General features: G+C 53.5%; 1 protein-coding gene across 5 annotated transcripts; it reads right to left on the bottom strand.

Moving 5' to 3' along the window:
* Nucleotides 1–1024: 1024 nt before the first annotated feature.
* Sema6c (semaphorin 6C) lies at nt 1025–14885 on the bottom strand. 5 transcript variants are annotated; one of them, XM_052731099.1, is made up of 21 exons: nt 14604–14885; nt 12637–12686; nt 11787–11876; nt 10797–10965; nt 8036–8150; nt 7675–7738; nt 7464–7520; nt 7036–7137; nt 6761–6851; nt 6464–6583; nt 6224–6312; nt 5741–5958; nt 5362–5493; nt 4952–5104; nt 4618–4791; nt 4213–4359; nt 3845–3922; nt 3706–3761; nt 3501–3545; nt 3211–3306; nt 1025–2820 (listed from the first exon to the last, which is right to left on the bottom strand). In XM_052731099.1, exons 4-21 carry the CDS (start codon nt 10909–10911, stop codon nt 1781–1783), a joined length of 2892 nt encoding a protein of 963 aa, XP_052587059.1. In that variant the 5' UTR covers nt 10912–10965; nt 11787–11876; nt 12637–12686; nt 14604–14885; the 3' UTR covers nt 1025–1780. The 5 variants fall into 5 exon arrangements, with proteins under 5 accessions (XP_052587059.1, XP_052587055.1, XP_052587057.1 ...); XM_052731095.1 differs by lacking the exon at nt 3211–3306 and having other exon boundaries at nt 14604–14884; XM_052731097.1 differs by lacking the exons at nt 3211–3306; nt 11787–11876 and having other exon boundaries at nt 14604–14884.
* Nucleotides 14886–23616: the final 8731 nt, after the last annotated feature.

Raw genomic sequence — 23616 nt, 5'->3', positions numbered from 1 at the left:
CTTCATGCCCCATTCACAGATGAACACAACCAGGTGACTGAAAAAGGTATCCCTCCTTCCTTGTGCCCCAGCACTGTTTAAGATACTAGCAACAGCCCCGGTGCATCTTAGCTTAAGTAAGGTCCCCAAGGAGGGATAAAGTGAACCCGACAAAAAGCGCCAAGCTAAGAGATGTTCAATTCTGGAGGACCCTGGACCAATTAGCTTAAGCTTAACTGAGCTGTGTTGAGACAGTGAGGGTTAAAAACCTTGTGGGGGGGAAAAAATCTCTAAGTGGAATTTATAATACAAAGGGAAGCAGGTGTCTAGTAAAAACAGACCACAAAATTTGGTATACACAGCCTCAACTAGTGGGACGGGAGGAGGAACCACCATTTCACGCTTTCTTTCACAAACCATTTGCACATTATAGTACTCGAGCCGCTCGACGCTATTATTTCAGATGAGACAGGAGGCTTAAGGCAGAGTTGCGATCTCAAGGGTAAAGGTGAAGAGGTGAACAATACACCCAGAACTGTCGGCCAAATAGTCTCAGTAGTAAGCAAACCGGCGGCTTATTCGGGTGCAGGCTTGGTCGGACCTCTAGGAGGCGCCAACGGGAAGCGGCCTGGAGCTGGAGCAGGGCGGATACTGCCGCCACGCGCCTGCCAAGTTCGGATTTGCAAATCCTTGAGCGCAGCCAGCACCCGCGGGAGGCCTTAAACGTCCCTAGCGCCAGGGTGGTGGGCGGGACAGCGTTCCGGGTCATCCCTCCCGGGGGTACTCAGGATACTGTGCAGGTATCTGCAGCCAGCGTAATAGAGCATCGAGAAGGTCACACGTTAGTCGCTCTAGCCCTGGGCTAGCCTGCAGCTGGAAGTGCCCCCCGGGGAACCAACCGCTGAGGCAAACCCTTTCTCCTAACAGGGCTCATCCTTCTGCCGGTTCAGTTTGTGGTTTTGTTTTGCAGCCTACTTGCTCAAGAGACCCAGACACCTAAAGCCAAGTTCTCTTTAGGACAAGAGTTGCTGATGTGAAAATCAGATCACGCAGCAGCTTCGTTTTATTTCTCCAAAAGTTCCCTCCCCCGTCCCCATAGCGTAGGCCATGAAAAGGTGCCTGCCCTCTACCCAGAAACCTGCTGCGGGCCTTCCCCTGCACCCCCAATCTGCACCCCGGCTCTCCTGGGCCCTGGCTCATCCCCCCCACACCCCACGTCTTCGCTTGCCTCCTTCAGGAAACCTTTCCTGATTAACCCCGCTGGGACAGCTGCCGAGCCGAGGGCTCCGGAGAGACTCGGGGGGGGGGGGGGGGTCCGAGGGGAAGCGGAGGCAGACATCCAGGGGCACCGGCACCCCGAGGACCCTCCTCTCCCTCCCGCACCGCGAGACGAGTCAGGCAGCGGCTGGGGCACATGGCTGTATTGGGAAGCGGGGGCTCCTACACAGTAGGAGGCGGCACGTCCCGGCCCCACGAGGCCCGAGGACTCCGTCCACGGGAGCGCGCGGCTCCAGCCCGGGCCGGCCCGCCCGGGGCCCAGTCCGCGGGAGCCCGGAGCGGCGAGTTAAGGCAGCACGGCTGGAAGGGAGCGGGGAGGGGGAGGCGGCCAGGTCCCCTGAAACGCTGGCGCTCCGAGCGGCGAGCCACTGGCCCCTCGAGGACCCGGGGAAAGACAAAAGTCAATAAATAAACCGAGGCGCGAGGGGGGGGAGCCCCGGGAGACTCTCGGAGTCCGGGGAGGCCGCCGGCCCCCGCAGCAGGCCCGGGCCTCCGGCGCCTGGACGGGCGCGAGCAGCTTCCGTCAGAAGTGAAAATGGCCGGCGTGCGGCGCGGGCTGCGGCGGCGAGGCGGCGAGGGGCGGCTTGGGGGACAGCGGGGACTTCACGTCCACCCTCTTGAGGGAGCGGCCGCGGTAGCCGTCGGGCCGGCCCAGGTAGAGGAGGTGCCTCCCGGGCCCGCCCGAGTACCGGGCCGGGCCTCCCGAGGGGACGCGCGTGAGCAGGGCCGGGGGCGCGCGGTGCGTGGGGAAGGGCAGCCGGCGGCCGACGCCCAGGCGCGGGGCCGGGGCCGAGAGGGCGGGCCGCCCGCCGGGAGCCGCCGCGCGCTTGCCCTCGGGGGGCACGTCGAGCCTCAGCGGCGGCGCGCAGTCCCGCGGCAGCGGGCTGGAGTCCGCGAACAGGGCCGCGCCGGGCTCCGGGGCGGGCGGCCGCGAGGTGAACGGGGCCGGGGAGAGGGCGTCGGCGCCCTTGCGGGGCGGCTGCGGGCCGTGCAGGTAGCGCAGCAGTTCCTCCAGCGTGGTCACCTCCACCGCTTGCCCGGGGCAGCCCGGCGGGGGCGGCCTCACCAGCACGCGCGGCGCGGGCCCGCCCGCCGCACTGCAGCCCCGTGGACGGCCCGGGCCCTCCGAGGCGTTGTTCCCGTTCTGGTTCCACTCCCAGGGACCCCCGGAGGCACGGAGGTGCTTCACCGGCAGCTCGGGCGTGGACTCCGGGGTGGGCAGGCAGGCCAGCTCCGGGCCCGGGGGTCCGCCCTCGGGCGGAGGCAGGAAGGTAGTGTAGAGCTGTGGCGTCGGCGGCGCGGCAGCATCTCCATCCTTGGGCGGAGGCGGGGGCTCAGGACCGCCACCGTGCAGCCGGGCCAGACTGCGGAGGGAGAGGGGGCGCGGCAGCCCCGGGGTCTCGATGTCCTTGCTCCGACGGCGGTGCGCGCGACGACAAGCACAGGACACCAAGAAGCCGGAGACGGAGGCGCCCAGGGCGAAGGCCGCCGCCACACAGGCCAGGAGGAGTGGGATGGGGATGGAGCGGGAGGCTGAAGATGGGGGAAGGTCCCTGCGCACGCCTGCCGACCAAGAAGGGAGGGAGGGAGGGAGGCGGCTCAGCTTCAGGGTAGGCGGCGCACAGAACGGGCACGGGTGGGACCCACAGCAAGTTCTCATGCTGCTGCTCAGCTTCACTCCACACAGTCTCAGGAGTCATTTTTCCAGGATCCCTAAACACACAGGCTAGAGCACGCGTCTGGGATACCCCCTGCCCAGTTTTAGCCCCTGTAGCCAAGCCAAGAACATCTGCCAAACTGCCTGTGAAGGACCCTGGCTGGGATGTCCAGCTGTGGTGAAGGGAGGTTCCAAACAGGTGTTAGTAGGTATCAAACACCAATCAGCACCCGCCTTAGAACTCTCAGAGACTCAGCAGTTCCACACTGCACTCTCCCTCCCAGGCAATCCCTTACCCTGCGTGTGAGCTCCAAGAGTGGAAGACTGGGGCCCTGGGTGAGCATCACTGGGGGAACTGGGGACCTCAAGGGAAGGGCCAGGACCCAGAAGCACTGGTAACAGAGACCAGGTCAGAGCCAGTGAGACTTCGGCTCTCCACCCCTGACACCACCAGTCCCCTCCCCTTTGGAACCCAGGAGTCCAGAATGCCAGTGTCTCACTGGTTGTTCAGGGTGCTGACCTGCCCAAACAGATTTGGTTGTGTGGGCTAAGCAAGGGAAAGAGAAACTGAGGCCGGAAGACTCACCATAAGCAGAATCTCCAGGGCCGGACTGGCTCCCAGTAGCTCCATCTATGAGACAGGGTGAGAATGAAGGAAAGGGGAAGCTCCTGAAAACCTGACGGAGGTAGCTGGTACAGATGCTGAGAAGAACCGGTGCCCAAGCCTGAGATGTTGTTGGTAGCCATCAGAGCCATAGGCAACTTCAGCTGTGGCTGTCCCTTGTGTTTACCTTGGCAGTCACCATGCTCCATGGATTCCTGGTTCCCAGTCACATCCATATCAGTCCTAGAAGGAAAGGGGGTGCTCACTGTGTGGCTCTACACTTTGCCAAACACTCTCCTCAGGAGTCCCAGGGGCTCCTCACTTACCCACCAGGTCCCCTGATAGTCACACAGCCTTTCAATCGATGCCAGCCACAGTATGGGTCCTGAGAAGCCAGACAGCTCCTAAGGGAAACTGAGTTGTGTGAGGCTGGTACCCTTCCCCTTACCATATTGCATTCCGTTCCCTTTTCTACTTCCCCTGGCTTCCAAGAAACTCCTAGCCCCAGATTTCCATCCATCCATCCCAATCTGCTCCAGATGATAGTTGCTGCCCAATTTCACACTACCCAAGGTACCCCACCCTCTCCTCCACCATCTCCATTTCCTGGCTACCCTCAAGACCTGGGGGTTTTTCTGTGCTCCTACTAGTCCAAGGAAGCATAGCCAGGCGGCATCTGACCTTGGCTCCTCACCTCTGACATGCCCCATGCCGGGCACAGCGACTGAGTGGGAGGTAGACAATACATCCAGAAAAGGCCACAAAGAGCCTGTGACCCTCAGTGTCCAGCTCCAGCCCGATGATCCGCCGGGCAGCTCGGGCTGAGCGCTTCCCACTGCACCTAACATGAGGTGGAGAAAGCGAGACTGTTTTCCAGAACAGTCTATGGTGGAGAAGTGCCAAGTGGAGACGGCGCACAAAACACCAGAGCACAACCTATGGAACCATCCTACCCAACACAGTGGAGCTTTCTCACCAAACCCTTTTCCTGCCTCCAGGCCTCTAATTCTGCCAGACCAACACTGGAGTCCCTAACCTAGTCCTCCATCCCCATCCCCCACCTCTGCCCTGCAGGGACCTGCCCCCACAGAGAACTCACCGGGCAGGGCTGTAGGCATCGATCTCTTCTAATATGACAGGCTCGGGTCCCAGAGACTGTTCCCCTGGAGGTAACACCTTCAGCACTGTCCCATCATTGGAGCCAAGAAACAGGACTGTCGTGTTTCTGTGAGGGCCGGCCTTGCCATCCACAGCCACCTGGGTCAGTAGGGCTCTGGGGCGACAGGCTTCAGGTGAGGACAACGTGTCTAGACAGCCCAGATGCCCTGGTTTCCACTCTCCTTCACAAGTCCCGCCCCCACGCCAATGTGATTTATCTCGTGGACCCCACCAGAGGAAGATGGGTGTGGCGGAGGGCGGGAGGCGGTGATTACCTGCTAGTGAGAGTGAGGAGAGGCTGATGGGTGGCAGGTGGTACAGCAGGATCCAGCAGTGGATGTGCCTTGATGAAGAGCAGGACATCGTCAGGTAGGTCTTGAGAGGAGGAGAACAAGGCAGCTCCACCCACACCTGCACAGGACCCTGGCCTGGTGGGCACATGGGAAGGGGCAGCCTTAGGGTAGAGAATGGGGGTTAATTAAGCTATGTGCCCCCCTGCTCTCAAGCATGGTTGGCAACCTCTACTCCCCTGCAGACACACACTGCTTCCCTTTCCTGCTACAACGCCTCAGTCCAACCCAGTGCTAGCCTTGTCCCTGGGCACAGTGACCTGAGCCCTCCTCACAACCCACTATGAAGAACAAGCACTGCTTCCGCCCTGTGAAAGCCACCCCCATCCCGGTACCTGGGGGAGGGGACTCTGTCCTCAGACACAGGAGCCCAGGCCCCATCCAGACTCCTCTGCTCCTTGAACTTGCCCTCAAACCCACGCTCAATGTCATCCAGGTAGAAGGCGCAGACTGCAGACCCAGGGATGCTGAGGGAGCCAGAAGAGACTCAAGGTAGGTGTCAACAGGGACTGCACAGCCCCTGCCAGGGAGGCTGTGGTAGCTGCCCCTTGTGCACCGTGTTAAGAGGCAGAGACTAGTGGGTAAGGCAGCCACTGGGGGAAAAGGTGGCCAGGACAGCAAACTGGCCTTGCTTGGAGCTTCCTCAGTAGGCACTGAAAGGGGAGTCTGAACGTTGCTGGGGGAGGAAACTAGATCACACGGCCTAGTACTAACCTATTAGCCTGAGTAGTGAAGACCCCGAAGAGGGCAGGGCGGCCATGCAGGTTCACAGGCCCAGTTAAGGCCTGTAAGACGTCAAAGTAGAAGGTAGAGTCCCCAGGGACAGAGCAGTTGAGCCTCAGCTTAAGGAAGGATGTCCAGTGGCGATCCAAGGCCCGAGGTGAGCCACCCCTGTCTCGTTTACACACCCGGGCTACCCGGGAAAACTGCACCTGAGAGAAGATATGGAGAGGAGGGAGCCACATGGCAGCTGGTTGTAATGCATGGCGTGAGTTAAGAACGCCAAGAGGCAACTACAAGGGTCACAGCAGAGAAAGGGGATGGGACGGTGGGTGAGTTTATGGCCAGCCATGGTAGGTGAGAGCTGAAGGCTACGCAGATGTGGGGAGGGGTCAGGGTCCAAGGGATCTGTTCTGGAGATTAGAGCCAAGAACTGTTCTTAGGACCCAGAAGAACCCCTTGTGCCCAACTCCTTACCCTCCCCAGCCGGGCATCCTCCACAGAGACCTCTCGGAAGAAGAAGTAGACGTGGTCTCCATGCTCCAAAGCATAGACAAAGTGTGGCTCTAAGGTAGGGAGTGACAGGGAAGGACATCCATACCTGCTCGGAGACTCATGCCCTACACTGTCTTTCCACCCGTCCATAGACACACCGCTACTGCCCCCGCACAGTCCTGGTATACCCCTAGGCATAGTCTGACCCCCAGGATGACTGACCTCGCAACCACTTGGAGTCATACTTGGCAGAACGGAGTGGGGGCTGCGGTCCAAGACTTCTATAAACTACAGCATCACTGGCCTGGAAGTCTGCTGCTGTGGCTGAGTACAAACTGCCCTCTGGAGGGGTAAGGATTGGGAGGTTCAGGGTCTGTCTCCTACCAGGGTACCCACACAGCTCCTTGGGCCTTTCCTCCGTGCCCCTACTACCCTCCACTCAGGACATGGGGAAAGACCAAGTTGGGAGAGGAACTCCTTCCAGCCATATGCCTGCTTTTCACATGCCCAGGTGCACACCTGCAAAGATGGCCACATTTGACTGGCTGGCATCAAAGGGGCATCGAGCTTGCCCACTCAGCTCCTCACCCTCCTGTTGCAGCGAAGTTATCTGGGGGCAGAGGAGGCAGGTTCCTGGAACCTTGGGGTCTTAGAAGTGTGGCCCCACAGCGTACTCCCACTCCCCTCCCTCCCAGCCCCTTCTGCACTCTGGCATTGCAAGCACGCCCACTCCCATCCCCAGATGCCTGCCTCTTCCCACCAAACTGGAATCTCCCAGCCCTCCTCCTCTGTACCCCATAACTGCGGCACATGGGGCTGAACGAGTTTGTTCCACAGGCAAGGAGTGTCTGCGAGTCCCAGGGAACAAGAACACGGATGTAGTTGTAGCATTCGTCCTAGAGAACCCAAAAGTCTCGGTTAGTGACAAGCCTGGAGCTGGAGTCGGGTCACAGGAAGTAAGGCAGTAGTCAGCAGTCCTGAGCCATCACAGCAACATGGCTAACGTCTCAAGCTGTCTCCTGGCCCTCTAGCGTTTCCCAAGTCCTTTGGTATCTTTGAACCTGCTTTTCTTTTTCCTGGGGTGTGTAGGAAACCAAAAGTGTGACCTCTTTCCTTCCCTCTGTCCTCTGGGCTGGGATGGGAAAGGGAGTAAGGAATGGTTGTGGAGGCGCACTCCCTGGAGGCAGTCCTCGCCTTCCCTCCAGTTATATCCACTCCTCACCGTCAGCTTTCCCCGGACAGCACAGTTCTCCATATCCTGGCTCCTCCATGTCAGAAACTGAAGAGAGAAAAAGAGGAGAGGTCAAGGGGCAACCAGGACCCCTGCTCACATTAGGACTCCTTTTTAGGTGCATTTTTCAACCCATGGGACCCCCATTACACCTTTCCCAGCTTTTTTCCCTGCCTGCACCTCCTCGCATACAGCCCCTCACCTTGTTGGGCACCAGCCCCTCCCCTTCTTCTTGGGCTTGAAGATCGAAGGAGAAAACGTGATCCCTGAAGGGTAGGTAAGGAGGGGTCAGAGCTGAGCCGAGGCACCCTACCTGCCTGAGCTCCTTAGTCCCCTGCTTACCCATGTTCACCTGCTCAGGGCCAAGCCACACAAAGTTCCTGCTCCCTAGCCTCCCCCTTACTCCACGCCTTGGCATTTGTTCTCTGGGTCCAAGCATGTCCATGTCCTATGGCTTGTGCACCTGCATGTGTCCCCTGCAAGATGCTGCAGTGGCCATGCAGGTCCCATGTCTGCCCAGGAGCATGCATGTCTGCCCCACAACTGTGCCTCGGCCATTTTACCGGGCGGCCACAAGCAAGGTCCGGTTCAAGGTCAGGAATCGCTGAAAGTCCAGCCCAAGTTCTGCAGCCACAGCATCCTCCTCCAGGCCCCGGAACCAGGATAATGGAGAAGTACCTAGAGGATGGCAGCTGAGATAATACACACTTTCCAATCCCTTTCCTACCAGAGAAAACCCAGCTATGAACAGAACAGGAGACAAGAGAGGCCAACATCTTACTAAAAACAGTACCAGAAGCTAGGCATAGTGGTGTACACCAGCAATGGGGAGGCTGAGGCAGGAGACTGCTGAGAGCTAAGGCCAGCCTTGGTTACTTAGCAAGTACCAGGCAGTGTACGAGGCCAGAGGCTGTCTCAAAAACAAACCTGAGGGTAAAGATACTTGTAGCCGAGCCCGACTACGTGAGTTCAAATAGTGGAAGCAGAGAACCGATGCCCCAGGTTATCCTTTAATTTCCACTCCTACGCCATAACATGCACTCACCCCAAATAAATAAACGTTAAATACAAAAACAACCCCAACTGAGCATTTCATTTTCACCAGACACTGGGAGTTATTTGAATGATCTACCTCGCTTAATATATTAACCTTAGAGTCACGTTGGCCTCAATTCAAGGCTTAGTGCATGGAGGGATTTACATGACTACCGGGCAGGCAGCAGGGTTTATATCAAGTCTGTCTAGCTCCAGAGTTGAGCCAAGTCCCTTCTTAGGATCACCTCTGTATTAGAAAGTTCCTTTCAAGGGGCTGGAGATGGCTTAGTAGTTAAGAGCATGCGCTGCTCTTCCAGAGATCCAGAGTTCAATTCCCAGCACCCACATCAATTAGCTCACAACCACCTTTAGCTCCAACTCCAGGAGACCTACCTCCTCTGGCCTCCATGGGATTAAAACATTCCATCCTGCAAGGGAGCGCTGGAAGCCCCGTAAGCCCCGGAAGCAGGGAGATCAATAACTGAAAACTAGCTTCACGAACTCCCTGAAACTGACCAGATTCACTAAGGCCCCTCCCTGCCAGAGTAAACAATAAAAAGCTGAGTCCCCCTCAGAGGAATTGAAGCTGAGCTGCAAAGAAGAGTCGGAGAAGGAGGGGGAAAACCTCTGAGACCAGACCAGCTGCCTGCAGGAAGCAGAAACCAGCCAGGCTGCCTGGAAGGGACCAGCCGAGGACCTGGAAAGGACTCTCCAACCTGTTGAGCTGCCTGCAGGCTGTGCACTGTGCTCCAGATTCCTAGTTTTGGGAGCTGTCACCCATGCTGGGGTGGACTTCGGTGATACAGCGGTCTTTGAGTCATTTCTGCTCCCGTAAGTGACCCCTCACCCATATTCCTGTAAGCAACCCCAATAAAACTCATGGACGCCAGGTGGCGGTGGCGCACGTCTTTAATCCCAGCACTCGGGAGGCAGAGACAGGCGGATCTCTGAGTTCGAGGCCAGCCTGGTCTCATGGAGAACTTCGGTGGACTCCCTATCTGGGGTGAGTAGACAAGTGTTGTCTCCCCAGAAGTCTTGTCACACAAGAGCACCAGCGCGCGCACACGCACACACACACACACACACACACACACACACACACACACAATTAAAACATTTGTTTTTTTCCCTCCCTCAATCCTTCACCATTCCACCCTTCCAGGTTCCTCCCTCTTCTGAGCAACTCCATGTCCACCTAGGCTGGTCGTGGAAGCCACAGGTACTGGTGTTTAGGGGGAACCAAGGCTCAAAGCTGACTTAACGCTAACCGAGTGCTGAGAACAGCATCTGATGCAGAGTGTGGCTAGTTTTGTCTTGTTTTTGTTTTTTGAGACAGGGTCTCTCTGTGTGGCCCTGACTGTCTTGAAACTCACTCTGTAGACCAGGCTGGCCTCGAACTCACAGAGATCCTGGGATCAAAGGTGTGCGCCACCCGACTCAAGTTTGCTGTTCTTCTTACTATCCCACAACAACCACTCCCAATAGCCCAACTAAAATTACTCTAAATCCAACATGTATAACACAGACCCAAACAAGTGAAGATTTTTCTCAGAAAGACTGTGATTACAGTTTCTGTCATGGTGAGACCCAGGCTCACTGGTGGGTAGAGAGGATAGTAAGAGGTTGGGAACCACTGAACTGGCACAGGACTTCACTCTGTCGCTAAGAATAACACACAAGTAGAAAGTGCTTAATTTGGGCCAGACAGTCTTCTCAGGACTGTGCCTCATTTGTGTGAAATCTATTACCTCACTTAATCTCTAAATAACTCCTTGAGGTAGAGCATTATGATAGCTTCCTTTTACAAATGTGGAAACTGAGGCAAAGGTTAGAGAACATTAACCAAGGTCACACGGCTAGTGAGCAGCTGCAATGGTTTGCCTGGCTAAGACTTTACATTCCTTATAGGCTCCTTTGTCCGACTGAGACAGTGTCTTGCCATGTAATCACGGCTGGCCTGGAACTCGCAACCTAGCTCAGGCTGTCCTCAAACTTGTGGCAATCTTCCTCCCTCAACTGTTATGGTGCACCTCGCTCAGCTAGGGTCACGTTTTTAGCCACTTAGCAACACCACCTCTGAGTGAGGAAACAAAACCCAGGGATGAGAAACCTGAGGTTCCAGCTCACCCCACCTGTTTGGTCCCCTTCCCTGAGCCACCCTCTTTGAGGCTGGGAACATTCATTCCTCCACCTTGCTTCCCACACAGGGGTCTCATTCTCTACTTGCTCCCTCCCCCCCCCCACGCCCACCCCCCACCCCGCAGAGGGTCAAGTGGGTGGAGTACTCACCGTGCAGGTCAGAGGTCAACAGAGGGATGGGGTCCTGGGGAAAGGCAGCCTGGGCATGGGGCAGTGACAGCAGCAGCAGCAGCAGCAAGGGCATGGAGTGGGGGGCACGGGGCATCCTGTGCGGGGCAGCTCAAGCCCCAGGGGGTACCCCCTCACCCATATGCTGGCCCTGAAAGGGGAGAGAGAAAAGTGGGGGGAGGGACTGAGTTCTCTCTACCCTGTTACAGGCAGACTCCTCCCCAGGTCTATCCCCAGAAGACCCTGTGGGGTGGGGCGAAGAACCATCTCCGCCTCACTCCCAGCCAGCTGTCACTTGTCACTCAAGGTCCTTCCCTGGCCAACTGGCCTGAACTGGTTAGTGTGAAGCCTGCCGGTGTGACCCCAGGTAAGGACAGAACAGATCCGCTGCCCCACCCCCCGGCCTTTCCTCCTCTCTCCTGCCTGGCTGTGGGGCATTCAGTAGGTGACACCTCCCGGCCCCCCTCATGCTAACCCCTTCTCAACTATAATTAGACACTGCAGCCTTAAAATTATAAATAGTGACTCCTTGGCACTAGGAGGAGGAAGAGGGCACCAAGTCTGTTCTCCCCTCCCCTCACAGACCCCCACAGCACCCTGGGAGTAATGTAGGCACTGAGCCCAGGCAGAGGCAGCTGTGTGGCAGCCATGGTCCTGTCTAGAGCTGAGAAAGAACAGAAGGAGAGGCACAAACAGCCCGAGGGGTCACTGACCTGGCCTAAGCTCATACTTCAGGGGCCATTCCCATTGCTGAGGAGGAAGCCGGGGGAGGGAGGGAATGGGGTATTCATGGAGGGGCTGTCTTAGCCAAAAATGAATCTGCATCAAAGCCAGATCAGAGGCTAAATTTAGCTCTGGCTGCAGCTGTCTCCTCGACCACTGTGCCCCCCTCCCAGCCTGGAGCCCCCTGTTGCCTCCCTGGCTCCTAAGAACCGATGCGTGTTCTCAATGAGGGGAGAAGAGCAGACCCACCCCCTATGCAGAGCGAAGGATAGAAAGGACGGGTGAGGAGAAATGGCTGAACGTGCCCCGCTCTCCCCTTCTTCCCTCATCAGGCTGCCTCTGAAATTGAAATATAAATAATTCAATGACAGGCAGTTGTAGCCCAAAGTCCAAGAAAGGATGGAGATGGCGAAAGGCGTGGGGACAGGTCCTCTTCCCGCCCATCAGCCTCCCCACCAGCCGACCCTGCCTGGATCCACAGTAGCCGTTCATACAAGCTTCCTGCCTCCCCTTGAAACTGAAGTGAGGGGCTGAAGAGGCTCCACTAGTCAGCTACAGGGAGCTAGGAGCCCTTCCTTTTGTGGCCGATCACAAGCCTTAGTGGTCCATTCCAAGACTTCTAAAGGGGAAACTCTGGGCAAGCCCCCTTCCGCCTAGCCAATAATACCACTTGAAGCCAGGACCCAAGTGTCCACCCAAGCCCAATCTAGCGTCACTGGTGGGGAGGCTGACGTCAGGTGGGGCCCCAAGAGAGCTGGAGGAAGGGACGGGATAGAAACACCTAATGATGACCCCCCCCCCTTCCCCAGAGGCAGAGCAGTTAGCTAGCTAAGGACCCCTCCACTGAAAGGTCAAGTCTTCCTCCCTCCCCCAACCCATGTTTCCGGTTGCTGGGACTCCCGGGAGAAGAGAAAGTGACACCCCCTGTCATCTGTGCTCTCCTACCTGCCCCACCTCAAGTTGCCCTGGGCAACTGCTATCTTCACCCTGGAAACAACTTGGGTCTCTGGCAGGTGTGGAGAACATCCAGACCCCCTCCTGACCCCTGGTGGAGTCTGCTCCTATCCCCTGCTCTCCGGAGTTGCTGCCTCTTCCTTACCTGGGGTGGTGGGTCCTGTGGGGGACGAAGGGGGATAGGAGCCCTTTGATCTAAGAAAAGAAGGAACAAAAAAAGAAAAAGGAAAAAAAAATCACATCTCCCTTACCACATTCTTTAAAAGTAAATGTGCAAATTTGGGGAAGAGCTGTAGAAGCCAGTGTGGGGGAGATGCTATTGAGGACGCATTTTGTTTGGTTACAAAATGAGCACGGCTTTGCACCGGAAGATAGGAGGGTAGCGTCTTGCCTTTCGCCAGAAACTCCTAGAACTGCAGGGCCAGTCTTGGGGAAAGGGTTGTCTGGGAGTGGTGGGGCCTGATGACCACTCCCGTGATAAAACCTTCAGAATCCAACAGCCTTCCTGCAAAAGCGCCCTAGCTAGGGACAATAGAGGCTAATTTGCATCTCATTTGCATGCTCTTCATTTCCAGGCAAAATGCTCTGATAGCAAGTACCTCCATCCCTTCTTCCTTCCTCAGAGAGCAAACCATGCCTCCCTCCCGCCTAACCTCTCTCACTAAGGACCCCCCATACACGCTCACTTTAAGCTGGGTTAGTCCAGCCTCTAAAAACACTTGGTTGGCCTTTTCCTTGGCCCACTAGACTCAAGTATGATACATCTTTAAGAGGGCTTCCCATAGCTGTTTGGGGGAGCAACATCTGGGTGGCTCCCGTCCAATCCCTGGCCTGGGGACAGGCATGCCGTGACCTGGAGAAATCCCAAGGAGAGACCTGGCCGCTCTTTCTCCTTTCAGGTCCTCCCCTTGATAGAAAGATGAAACATCCCCCTTCTTTCCTCTTAGCCAGACAGCCACCTCTGGGGAGTGGCCGAGGTCATAGCCGGTGTCTAGAGGAGCTGGAGAAGGGATTGCGAGCCCGGCCGGGGACAATAGCAGGACGCCATAGGCATGGTCGCCCGCCCCAGCCCACCTTCCACAGGAGGCTCGGGAGTGTGCTGAGCCTCAAAACCCTCTCACCCTAGCCTTCCTCTCAGTCCCAGGCTTTGTACCTACCCTCCCTCCGACCCACCCCCCAACCTGGATAAAACCAGGTGTCTGGAGCTTTGCGAGCGCTTAGCGTGAGGTGGGCCTGGGGCCAGGGGCTCGACGTGTCTCCCCCTCACTGGATCCGGGGCGCCGAGGAGGGGCGGGTAGCAACGTCTGGACCGGGACCGGGTCCCAGAGCCACGTTAGCGGGAGGAGGGGCTGGAGGGGCCTGCAGGCGCAGATCGAGTGGGGACGGGATTTGGGGTTGGGGGACGGAGGCGGGTCTCCCAGACCAGGGAAACAGGGCCAGAGGCTGGGAGCCGCCGAGGGCGGGCCCTAGGCCCGCGCGGAGCGGGTAGGTGAGCTAGGATGCTGTCGCCAGGCCCGCTCTCCTCCGTGGGAGACCCAGTCTAACAAAGCCCGGGAGGAGTGAGGTGAAGCGTGGAGGTGGGCGCGGGGACGGATGCTTCTCCGCGGCCTCACTCCTGGACTCTCTGCCCAAGCCGACCCTTCCCCCTGGGAGTGCTCCGACTCCAGCCTGCACAAGGACGAAGAAGCAACCCTGACACCAAAGTCCAGAACGACTTGTCCCCTTTCCTGTCCCTGCAGGGGTGTCAAGAGGTCCTACTTCTCCATAGGTCTTGGAGCCTCAGTTTCCCGCGGGAGAGGCAAGATGCTGGGCTTTCCACCCTCTGCATCATGCGCGCCTCAGAAAAAAAAAAAAAAAGGGAAAAATACCCTCTTTCGTGACCCCTAATCTAGCGGGACGCGACTGCGACCAGTCGGAAAAGAAGCCTACACCCTGCGCCCAGCTATGCATCTAGGCTCGGCCACGGTCCCCTCCTCCTCCACGCACCCTAAGTCCGCTGACCCTTTCTCTGCCAGGCACAAGGCGTGCTGGACCCACTCGAGTCCCCGTGACACTCAGAAGCTTGACCCCCTCTCGCGACGTTCCTGCCCCTCCCTGCAGCTACATCCCTACCCCAGGGTACTTGCTCCGAGATCCGGGTCAGCGAGATCCAGGGAGCAGCGGGAGGCCCCCAGCTCCGCGCCGCTCAGAGTTCGCAATCCGTGTTTGGGGCTCGGGCGAGATGCGACGAGCGTCCCGTCTGGATGGTGCTTGGATTTAGGCTCCAGGGCGCTGTCGGGTTACGAGAGTCCTGGGTCCGAGTGGGAGCCCTACTCCCGCCGCAGATCCGCGGAGGAAAACAATGCGACCGCCCGGAGCTCTGGGCTCGGCCCCAGCCGCCCCGCCCGCCTCCCGGCCGGACCCGCCTCCGGCCCGCCTCTCGGTCCCTGCGACCAATAGAGTGCTCAGCGGCGGTCTAGACCCCGCCTTCCCGCCACCTCTCCACCAATAGTACTGCAGGGAGGTGGGGCGCCGAGCTCACGGTCCACCCAGAGCCAAGCGGAGAGGGTGAGCTGGAGACCAGAGTCAGGCACGAGATGGAAAGAACCACGGACAGTCGCTGAGACGCGGACACGAGACACACACCGACGGAGACAGGCTGATAGAGAAGAACCCCTGGACAGAGTGTCACAGACAGGAAGGAGGACAACCTGAGAAGAGAGACAGGAAACCAGAGGGCCTCAGCTGGGCTGAGCTGTCAGAGCCTGCGCGATCCTCCCTCACTTCCATCAGTGACTTAGGCGACCCTGCTCTCTAGGGAGTCTCCCGGCTTAGTCACTCCTCATTTCTCCTTGCTAAGCTTCTGCCCGTGTGTATCTTTTGCATCCCCATATGCTTTCTCCGGTTCACGTTCATCCTGACCCCAATATGAAAGCCCGCATGTAGTTTGGGGGTGGAGGCCTAAGAAACGAAAAGTGTCCTCTGGTTTATCATGTGTTCATCATCTCCTGCCATCCGACCTCTACAGAATAGGTCGGCCTTGAGCCACCATGCTAGGAACTAAGGAACCTGAAAGCTAGGGGGCTGGCTGTCAGGAGACGGTTGACTTGACAGGAGGACAGGTACGAGGGCTAAAACTCAAAGCCAGGTGGAGACTAAGACTAATTGATTCAGAGAAATACAGAAACCTGAAAGGAAGAGAGTAACCAGCTGCCCGAACCCCACAGATGCAAGACTAGTGTGTCCCACCTCCTCAAAGGGCCTTTGGACATCCCTCCCTCCAAAAGGCAAAACTGCTCCTTGTCTCCACGCCCCAATAAAGAGCCTTTGATTTGAGGAATGTCAATGAAGAGGAAGAATAAGGCTACTTCAGACAATACTGCCTAGCTTCCACCTTGGGTTTGCCTGCTAAGATTTTTCCCTGCGTGGGGCTGGGACAAAAGATATTTTCAAAATTCCCAGGAATGTAGGTGGCCTGGGAGACATTGACATTCTCAGATAGTGTTGTCTGAGTGGGCACTTCTACCCACAGCTTGGTCTCTGGATTGGAGGAAAAAAAATATTGAGTTACCAGTTTCTACACTGGCCTTAACTGAATGGGAATCGGAAAAGAATAAATACACTGGCAATCAGACTGTGTGCTGCAGTGAATACGATTCAGCCACAGACATGAACACCAAGAGAAAAGACAGACTGAGGTTTAAGGTCGGGAACAATGGGAAAAACAGTGAGAAGGGAATGATACCTACACACGAGTAACTGCCGAGGGCTCCCGGATCCAAAGCGGCTTAGCAGACAGTGAAATGAGAGAACAGAGGCCAAAAAAACGGCTGAATGGGTAAAAGCACTTGTTTCAAAACCCTGAGGCCCTGAGTTCAATACCCAGAACCTAGGGTGGAAGGAGAGAACCAACTCTCAAAATTTGTCTCTGACCTCCACATATACTGTAGCATTCACACACACACACTCACACACACACACACTCACACACACACACACAATAATAATAATAATAATAATAATAATAATAATAATAATAATAAATGAAAATAAGTAAAAATAAAACAATAATTAGGGCTGGGCCTAGTGGCCCACACCTTTGATCCCAGCACTCAGGAGGCGGAGGATACTTGAGGATCTCTGTGGGTTTGAGGCCAGCCTGGTCTACAGAGGGCGTTCCAGAACAGCCAGGGCTACACAGGAAAAACCCTGTAAAACCATACAAACAAAACACATAATTCCTTCAAGTTTTAAAACAGATCAAACCTTAACTCAATGCAATAAGTATTAGACATTTCAAGCACCGTTTACTGTGGTATATTATCCCAGTCTTTGAAGGGCTGGAAAGACGACTCTGTGGGTAAAGGCACCTGCTGCCAAGCCTGGTGACCTGAGTTCAATCCCTGGGATCGACATGGTGAAAAATAAAAAAAGAATCAACGCCTGCAGGTTGAGCTGTGAGTGCCATACATGTACCATGTCACACACACACACACACACACACACACACACACACACACACACACACACAGAGTGTAATAAAAGTCTCACTCTGTAGACCAGGCTGGTGTCAAACTCAGAGATCCACCTGCCTCTTGAAGGCGTGCGCCACTAAGCCCAGCTGTAAGAAAACTTTCACAAGAAAGGTAATAACTACCATGGCTGGGGGTGTGGCTACAATGGTAGGGTGTATGCACAAAACCCTGGGTTCAGTCCCCAGCACAGTGTAAATCAGGTGGTGTGTTGGTAGTCTATACTATGTGCCAGCACTTGTTAAGTGGAGGCAGGAGGATCAGAGACTCAATGTTATCTACCACTTTCTATTTGAGTTAAAACAAGACCTACATTTACTAAATGATTCAAAAGCAATACCAGGGCTGGAGAGATGGCTAAGTGGTTTCTCTTTCAGAGGACAGAGGTTCAGGTCCCAGCACCCATATGGTGGTCCACAATCATCCATAACAACAGTTCCAGGGGATTCTGATTTCTTCTGATCTCTTGGGGCACCATCCATCCATCCATCCAGGCAAAACACTGTTACAGACCCAGTGTGGTGGCACACACTTTGAATCCCAGCACTGAGGAGGCTGAGGCAGAAGGATCTCTGTGAGTTTGAGGCCAGCCTGGTCTACATGAGGTCCAGGAGATCAAGGTTTACATAGAGAGATGAGCAAGCTCATCTCAAAATAAAAAAAAATAAATGAATCAACAAAATAAGATAAAAACATTCATACACATAAAATAAAAAATCTAAATACATTTCAAAAAAATTAAAAAACAGTATCAAAAGCCTATCACGGCAGTGCTATCTGGAACTCACATTCTGCTGATGGAGTCTGGCGAGGAGTTCAAGGACAGCCCACACACTTCGTGTTGTTTGCGAAGAGTATTGGATACATTTTAATTACTTTTTTTTCAGTGCTGTGGGAAAGAAACCCAAGCCCTTGATAATATACTAAGTAAACATTCTACCACTGAATTTTATTCCCAGCTTATTGTAGATATTTTATCTTGAGAGACAGGGAACATCGATGGGAGTCAGCCTGAAGAAAGGAGAAAATGTTCCTAAGAGTCAATGTTTAAGCAAAAGCTTTGACTTGGTAAATACGCAGCCTGAAGTATGGACAGCAAAAGGTCCTGCGAGGCTCATATGTGCAAAAGACACTGGTTCTGAGTGGGAGAAATGAAAGAGGGCTCTGATTAAGGAGGATGGGTCACCAGGGTGGGCAGGGTAGAACACTGTGGAGGGAGTGGGGTGTGTTTTAAGTTCCTGAGTAAGGGAGTGACTTGTTGAGGAGTCTTGTCCTTTTGTTGGTAAGAAAGAAGACATTGAGACTGGGTGAGAGCACGCTCACTGGCCGAGAGCACTGGCTGCTTGTGCAGGGGGCTGGATTTCAGTTTCCAGCTCTTCTGTGGCAGCTCCCAACTGTCTGTAACTCCAGTTCCAGAGAATCTGATGACCTCTGTGAGCACCAGGCATGCACATGGTGCACATACATGCATAAAGGGAAAACATTCATGCACATAAGATATAGACTTCTTTTGAGACAGTGTCTCTCTTTGTGGCTTTGGCTGTCCTGGAACTCACTCTGTAGACCAGGCTGCCCTCAAACTCACAGAGATCCACCTGCCTCTGCCTTCCAAGTGCTGGGATTAAAGGCGTGCGCCACCACTGCCTGGCAAATAAATAACTCCTTGTCGTTTGTTTTTTGAGATAGGTTTCTCTGTATAGTCCTGGCTGTCTTAGAACTCATTTTGTAGACCAGGTTGGGCTCAAACTTACAGAGACCCTCCTGCCTCTGCCTCCAGCACAATAATTCTTAAAGAGACATGGGTGAGAAAACCAAAGGACTTGAGGAGACAGCTCACTTAGATAAATGTGCCTGCCACCAAGGCTGATGACCTAATTCAGTTCCTGAAACCCACAAGGTAGAAGAGTTCTAATTTCCAAAAGTTGTCCTCTGACCCCCACATATACTCAGACACACACAAAATAAATAAGGAAATGTTTAAAAAAATTAAAAAAAAAGAAAAACAAAGTCCTCATAGATTGGACTCTTAAATTTAGGATCTCTAAATTTGAAAAATTACTATCTCCTAATCTTTACAAATGGATACTTCAAATATGCTATTTCCCCCTCATTTTCTATTCTCCTCCACTTCCTGCTTATCTCAGCAGAACCTCTACCCATATTCAGAAAAAAAAAAAAAACAGAGGCAAAAAGTGATCATTTTGCCAGGTGGTGGTGGTGCACATCCTTAATCCCAGTACTCAGGAAGCAGAGGCAGGTGGATCTCTGTGAGTTCAAGGCCAGCCTGGTCTACAGAGTGAGATCCAGGACAGCCAGGGCTGTTACAAAGAGAAATCCTGTCTGGTAAAAAGAGAGAGAAACGAAAAAACTGATCATTTCATCAGCTTTTTGTCTCATACAGAAGCATTTGTATCAACACAAATCTCCTGTGGAAGAGGCATCCACATCCCCTGTCTGCCCCAAGTATGCATGTGTGGGAGAGTATGTATGCATGCACACAAGTGTGCATGTGTGTGCGTGCATGCACTTATGTGTGTTAAGGAATGCATACATGTGAGTGTGTGTGAGCATGCATGTGTGTGTTTGTGATTGTGTGTGTGTGTGTGCTTGTGTGTGAGGGCATGTATGAATGTGTGTATGTGTGTGTAGCTCTCAGCTTTCAGCATTTTGGGGGGTTGTTTTGGGGTTTTGTTTTGTTTTGTTTTTTGAGACAGGGTTTCTCTGTGTATCCCTGACTGTCCTGGAACTCCCTCTGTAGACCAGGCTGACCTTGAACTCATAGAGATCTGACTGTCTCTGCCTTCTGAGTGCTGAGCTGCCTCTACCTCCTGGGTGCTGGGATTAAAGGCATGCGCCACCATTGCTGGGCAGCTTAGAGCTACATTCCAGCCTCTCTCTCTCTCTCTCTCTCTCTCTCTCTCTCTCTCTCTCTCTCTCTCTTCTTTCTTTGTTTTTAATATCTTGAAACAAAGTGTGAATAATTTTGAAGGCTGGTTTTTAGTCCAGATTGGCCTTGAAATTTCAATTCTCCCTTGTCAGCCTTCCAAGTAGCTGGAACTCTGGCCAGTGCCGCCATGCTCCGGCTTCCTCTGTTCATTCTACTCAACACGCCGCGCTCACCAGTTCCTATCTGGCACTGAAGCAGCACACAGCAGACATTAACGACTTTCCTAAGTTTTTAGAACTGTATCTATGCACGGTGTCCACACGGGAGCCTGACTCTGTGTGAAGGACAGCTTCTAGAATTCCGCTCTCTCCTTCCGCCTGGCCAAGGCAAGTTCTCATTTCTGCTGCTGTGCTCTGGACTCCAGGCTAGCGGGCTTTTGAGCTTAAGGATGTTCCTGTCTCCATCCCACAGCTGCTTAGGAGTGTGGGCTCCAGGATTTGTGCCTCTACATCTGGCTTTTTGCATGAGTCTTGGGAAGCTTGAATCATCAGGACCATGTGGCTGTCACTCTGGAGCCATTTTCCCAGATACACATTTATTTTCATTTGGAAACGGGGTCTCACATAGCCCCTGCACAGATGACCTTGAACTCCCAATCCTTCTGCCTTTACTTACCATGCCAGGCTAATAAGTATTCATCATTAACACATTAGTTGAAAAAAAAAGAACTTATTTTTTCTACTTAGGAACATAATTCTACATCTTTAAATCCCTCCTCTTTTATCTGAGACTGAGTCTCAGTTTGTTGCTCAAGCTGACCTCCAAATTCCCAGGCAGGTTTAAATAATCTTCCTGCCTCAGTCTCCAGAGTAGCTGGAGCTACGGGGGTGTGCCACTGTGTATAACACTCATCCTTTTAAAATTGTCTTATTTACTATAATTATGATTTTTGGTGGTGTGGTGTTGAGACACAGTCTCACTCTGTAGTCCAGGCTGGCCTGGTGCTTTCTATATAGACCAAAGTAGCTTCAAGCCCTGGCAATTTTCCTGTCTCAGCCTCCTGAGTGCGGGTGTGTGTGTGTGTGTGTGTGTGTGTGTGTGTGTGTGTGTGTGTGTGTGTGTTTTACAGGTGTGGAGTGCCAAGTCTCACTCTGATAATAACTATCCTAAGACAGAGTCTGGCCTGGGATTTGTGATCTTCTTGTCTCAGCCTCTAAAGTGTTAGGATTATAGACTTAGGCCACCATCCGAGCTCTTCTTTATTTTTTTAGGTTTTTTTTTTTTTTAAGATTTATTTATTTATTATGTATACAGCATATATGCCTGCAGGCCAGAAGAGGGCACCAGATCTCATTACAGGTAGTTGTGAGCCACCATGTGGTTGTGGAGAATTGAACTCAGGACCTCTGGAAGAGCAGTCAGTGCTCTTAACCGCTGAGCCATCTCTCCAGCCCTTTTTTAGGTTTATTTTATGTGTATGTTTTGCTGCATGCATGTAGTACATGATGTACATGTACTACATGCATGCCATGCCTGTGGACGTCAGAAGAGGCTGCTGGACCCCCTGAAGCAGAAGTTTAAGATGAGTGTGATGTGGGTGCTGGGAACTGAACCCAGATTCTCTGTAAGAGCAGCCAGTGCTCCTCACTGCTAAGCCACCTCAACAGTCTTTCCTTTGTTTTTATTCCTTTCCTTTGGTTTTTGTTTGTCCATTTGTTTTGTTTGTTTGTTGTTGTTATTATTATGTTGTTTTTGTTGTTGTTGTTTTTCAAGACAAGGTTTCTCTGTGTAACAGAACCCTGGCTGTCCTGGAACTCACTCTGTAGACCAGGCTGGCCTTGAACTCACAGAGATCCACCTGTCTCTGCTTCCCAAATGCTGGAAATAAAGGCATATGCTGCCACATCTGGCTTTTCTTTTCCACCAACCTCTTTCCTTCAGTGTGTGTGTGTGTGTTCTGGTATGTCTCATAAGGTTTTAACACTTGCCTATGATCCCAACATTTTGGAGGTAGAGGCAGGAGAATCAGGAATTCAAGACTAGCCTGGGCAACTTGACACCAGTATGAAAAAAAAAATCAAAGCAGAGTATGGTAGCTCATTCCTGTAATCAGAGTATTTGGAAGGCTGAGGTAGTCAGGAGGGTTGCTGGGAGTTTAGGGGCAGCCTGGGCTATAATGTGAGATCCTGTCTCAAAATAAACATGGGCTATGACTGCAGCTCATTACTGAAGTGCTCCCCAAAACCCTCAAAACACTAGGTTCATCCCTAATGTCAAACACAAATACAGTCGGGATTTCAGATGGCCATAGTAGCACATGTCTGTAATTCCAACGGGGGAGAACCCTGAACTTGAGGCTAGAGCGTATCAAAAACAAAACAGAACCAAGCTCCAAACTTCCTCTTGGTCTGTGTCTGCATTCAGTGCGCGGCTTCTGGAGTCATAAGTCATTGCTGGATTGTTTTCTAGATTCTCATTAATCCGGAATCATATTTCTTTTGGCTTCCTCCAGCCCCAGAGACTGTTGTCATCAAGGCTGGCAGTGACCTCCTGGTCACAGTCAGCTCTTGAACAGCTCTTCAGCCTTTGTCCCTCTGTCCCCAGGATGGTATTTGACCCCACTGACCTCTCTTCTCCTTCCTTGAAATCTTTTCCTCTTTGACCTCAGAGGGTTCTTTTTCTCTTGACAGAGATAAGTGGCTTAATAAATATTTCTCAAATCTGTGAATGGCTTCCTTAACCTCTCCTTAAGTGTGGGTGGTCTCTAAGGTCACATCCCTAGGCACCCTCTTTTGCTGTGCATTCTTTGTAACCGAGATAATCCTCACCCCCATCACAATGACTGACTGTGCACTACTCATCAAGAAATCCAGGTGTCCAGCTTAGGTCTTCTGCTGAGCTTGAGTCCCACGTATACAATTATTTATATTATTATTATGATATTATTGGGTATGTCCATTTTAGTTTTAATATGTACTCACCACTCACTCTAAAAATGGGATTAGCCAGGTGTGGTGGCGCACGCCTTTAATCCCAGCACTCAGGAGGCGGAGGCAGGCGGATCTGCCTGGTCTGAGTTCCAGGTCAGTGAAGGCTACCTAGTGAGACTGTCTCAAAAAAACTAACTAAATAAATAAATAGGAAGTTTGCTCTTCCTGTTCTCCATCACGGCACAGAACCGTGCTGAAAGGAGAGCCTGGGCAGGAACTTTGTATCCACAAGCTGTGCCTCAATGTCTGTGTGTGGAAGAGCAGAAACAGACCGACCAGGGCAGCCAAGGCCAGACACCTGTATTTGCCAAAGCTAAGGGCACCAGCAGGTCCTTTGGCATCAGGAGAAATGAAAAGACTGCTCATCGCTGCACAGAGGGACCAGGGCAGAGGAAATTCTGGAAAAGCTCCGAAAGGGCTGAGTATGAGCTACGAAAAGATAACTGTCCAGATGTTGGAAATGTCGGGTTTGGAGTCCGGGAACGCACCCACCTGGGCATCAACTACGACTCAAGCGTTAGGAACTAGGGCCTGAACTTCTCTGTGGTGCTGGCTAGGCCAGGTTTCAGCAGCACAGATGGGAACACAGGACAGGCTGCAATGGAGCCGAACTCAGACCAGCCAAGAGGCCGTGCGCTGGGTCCAGCAGAAGTATGACGAGTCATGCTTCTGGGAAATAAATTAAAATTTTCTCAGAGAAATGTAATAAAATAAGTAAAAACAGGAAGTTTGGTTAA

Source organism: Peromyscus californicus, unplaced genomic scaffold (assembly GCF_007827085.1).
Source record: "Peromyscus californicus insignis strain IS unplaced genomic scaffold, ASM782708v3 Scaffold_9__1_contigs__length_137607984, whole genome shotgun sequence".
NCBI classification, from domain to species: domain Eukaryota; kingdom Metazoa; phylum Chordata; class Mammalia; order Rodentia; family Cricetidae; genus Peromyscus; species Peromyscus californicus.
This window is presented reverse-complemented; position numbering and strand designations above follow the sequence as displayed.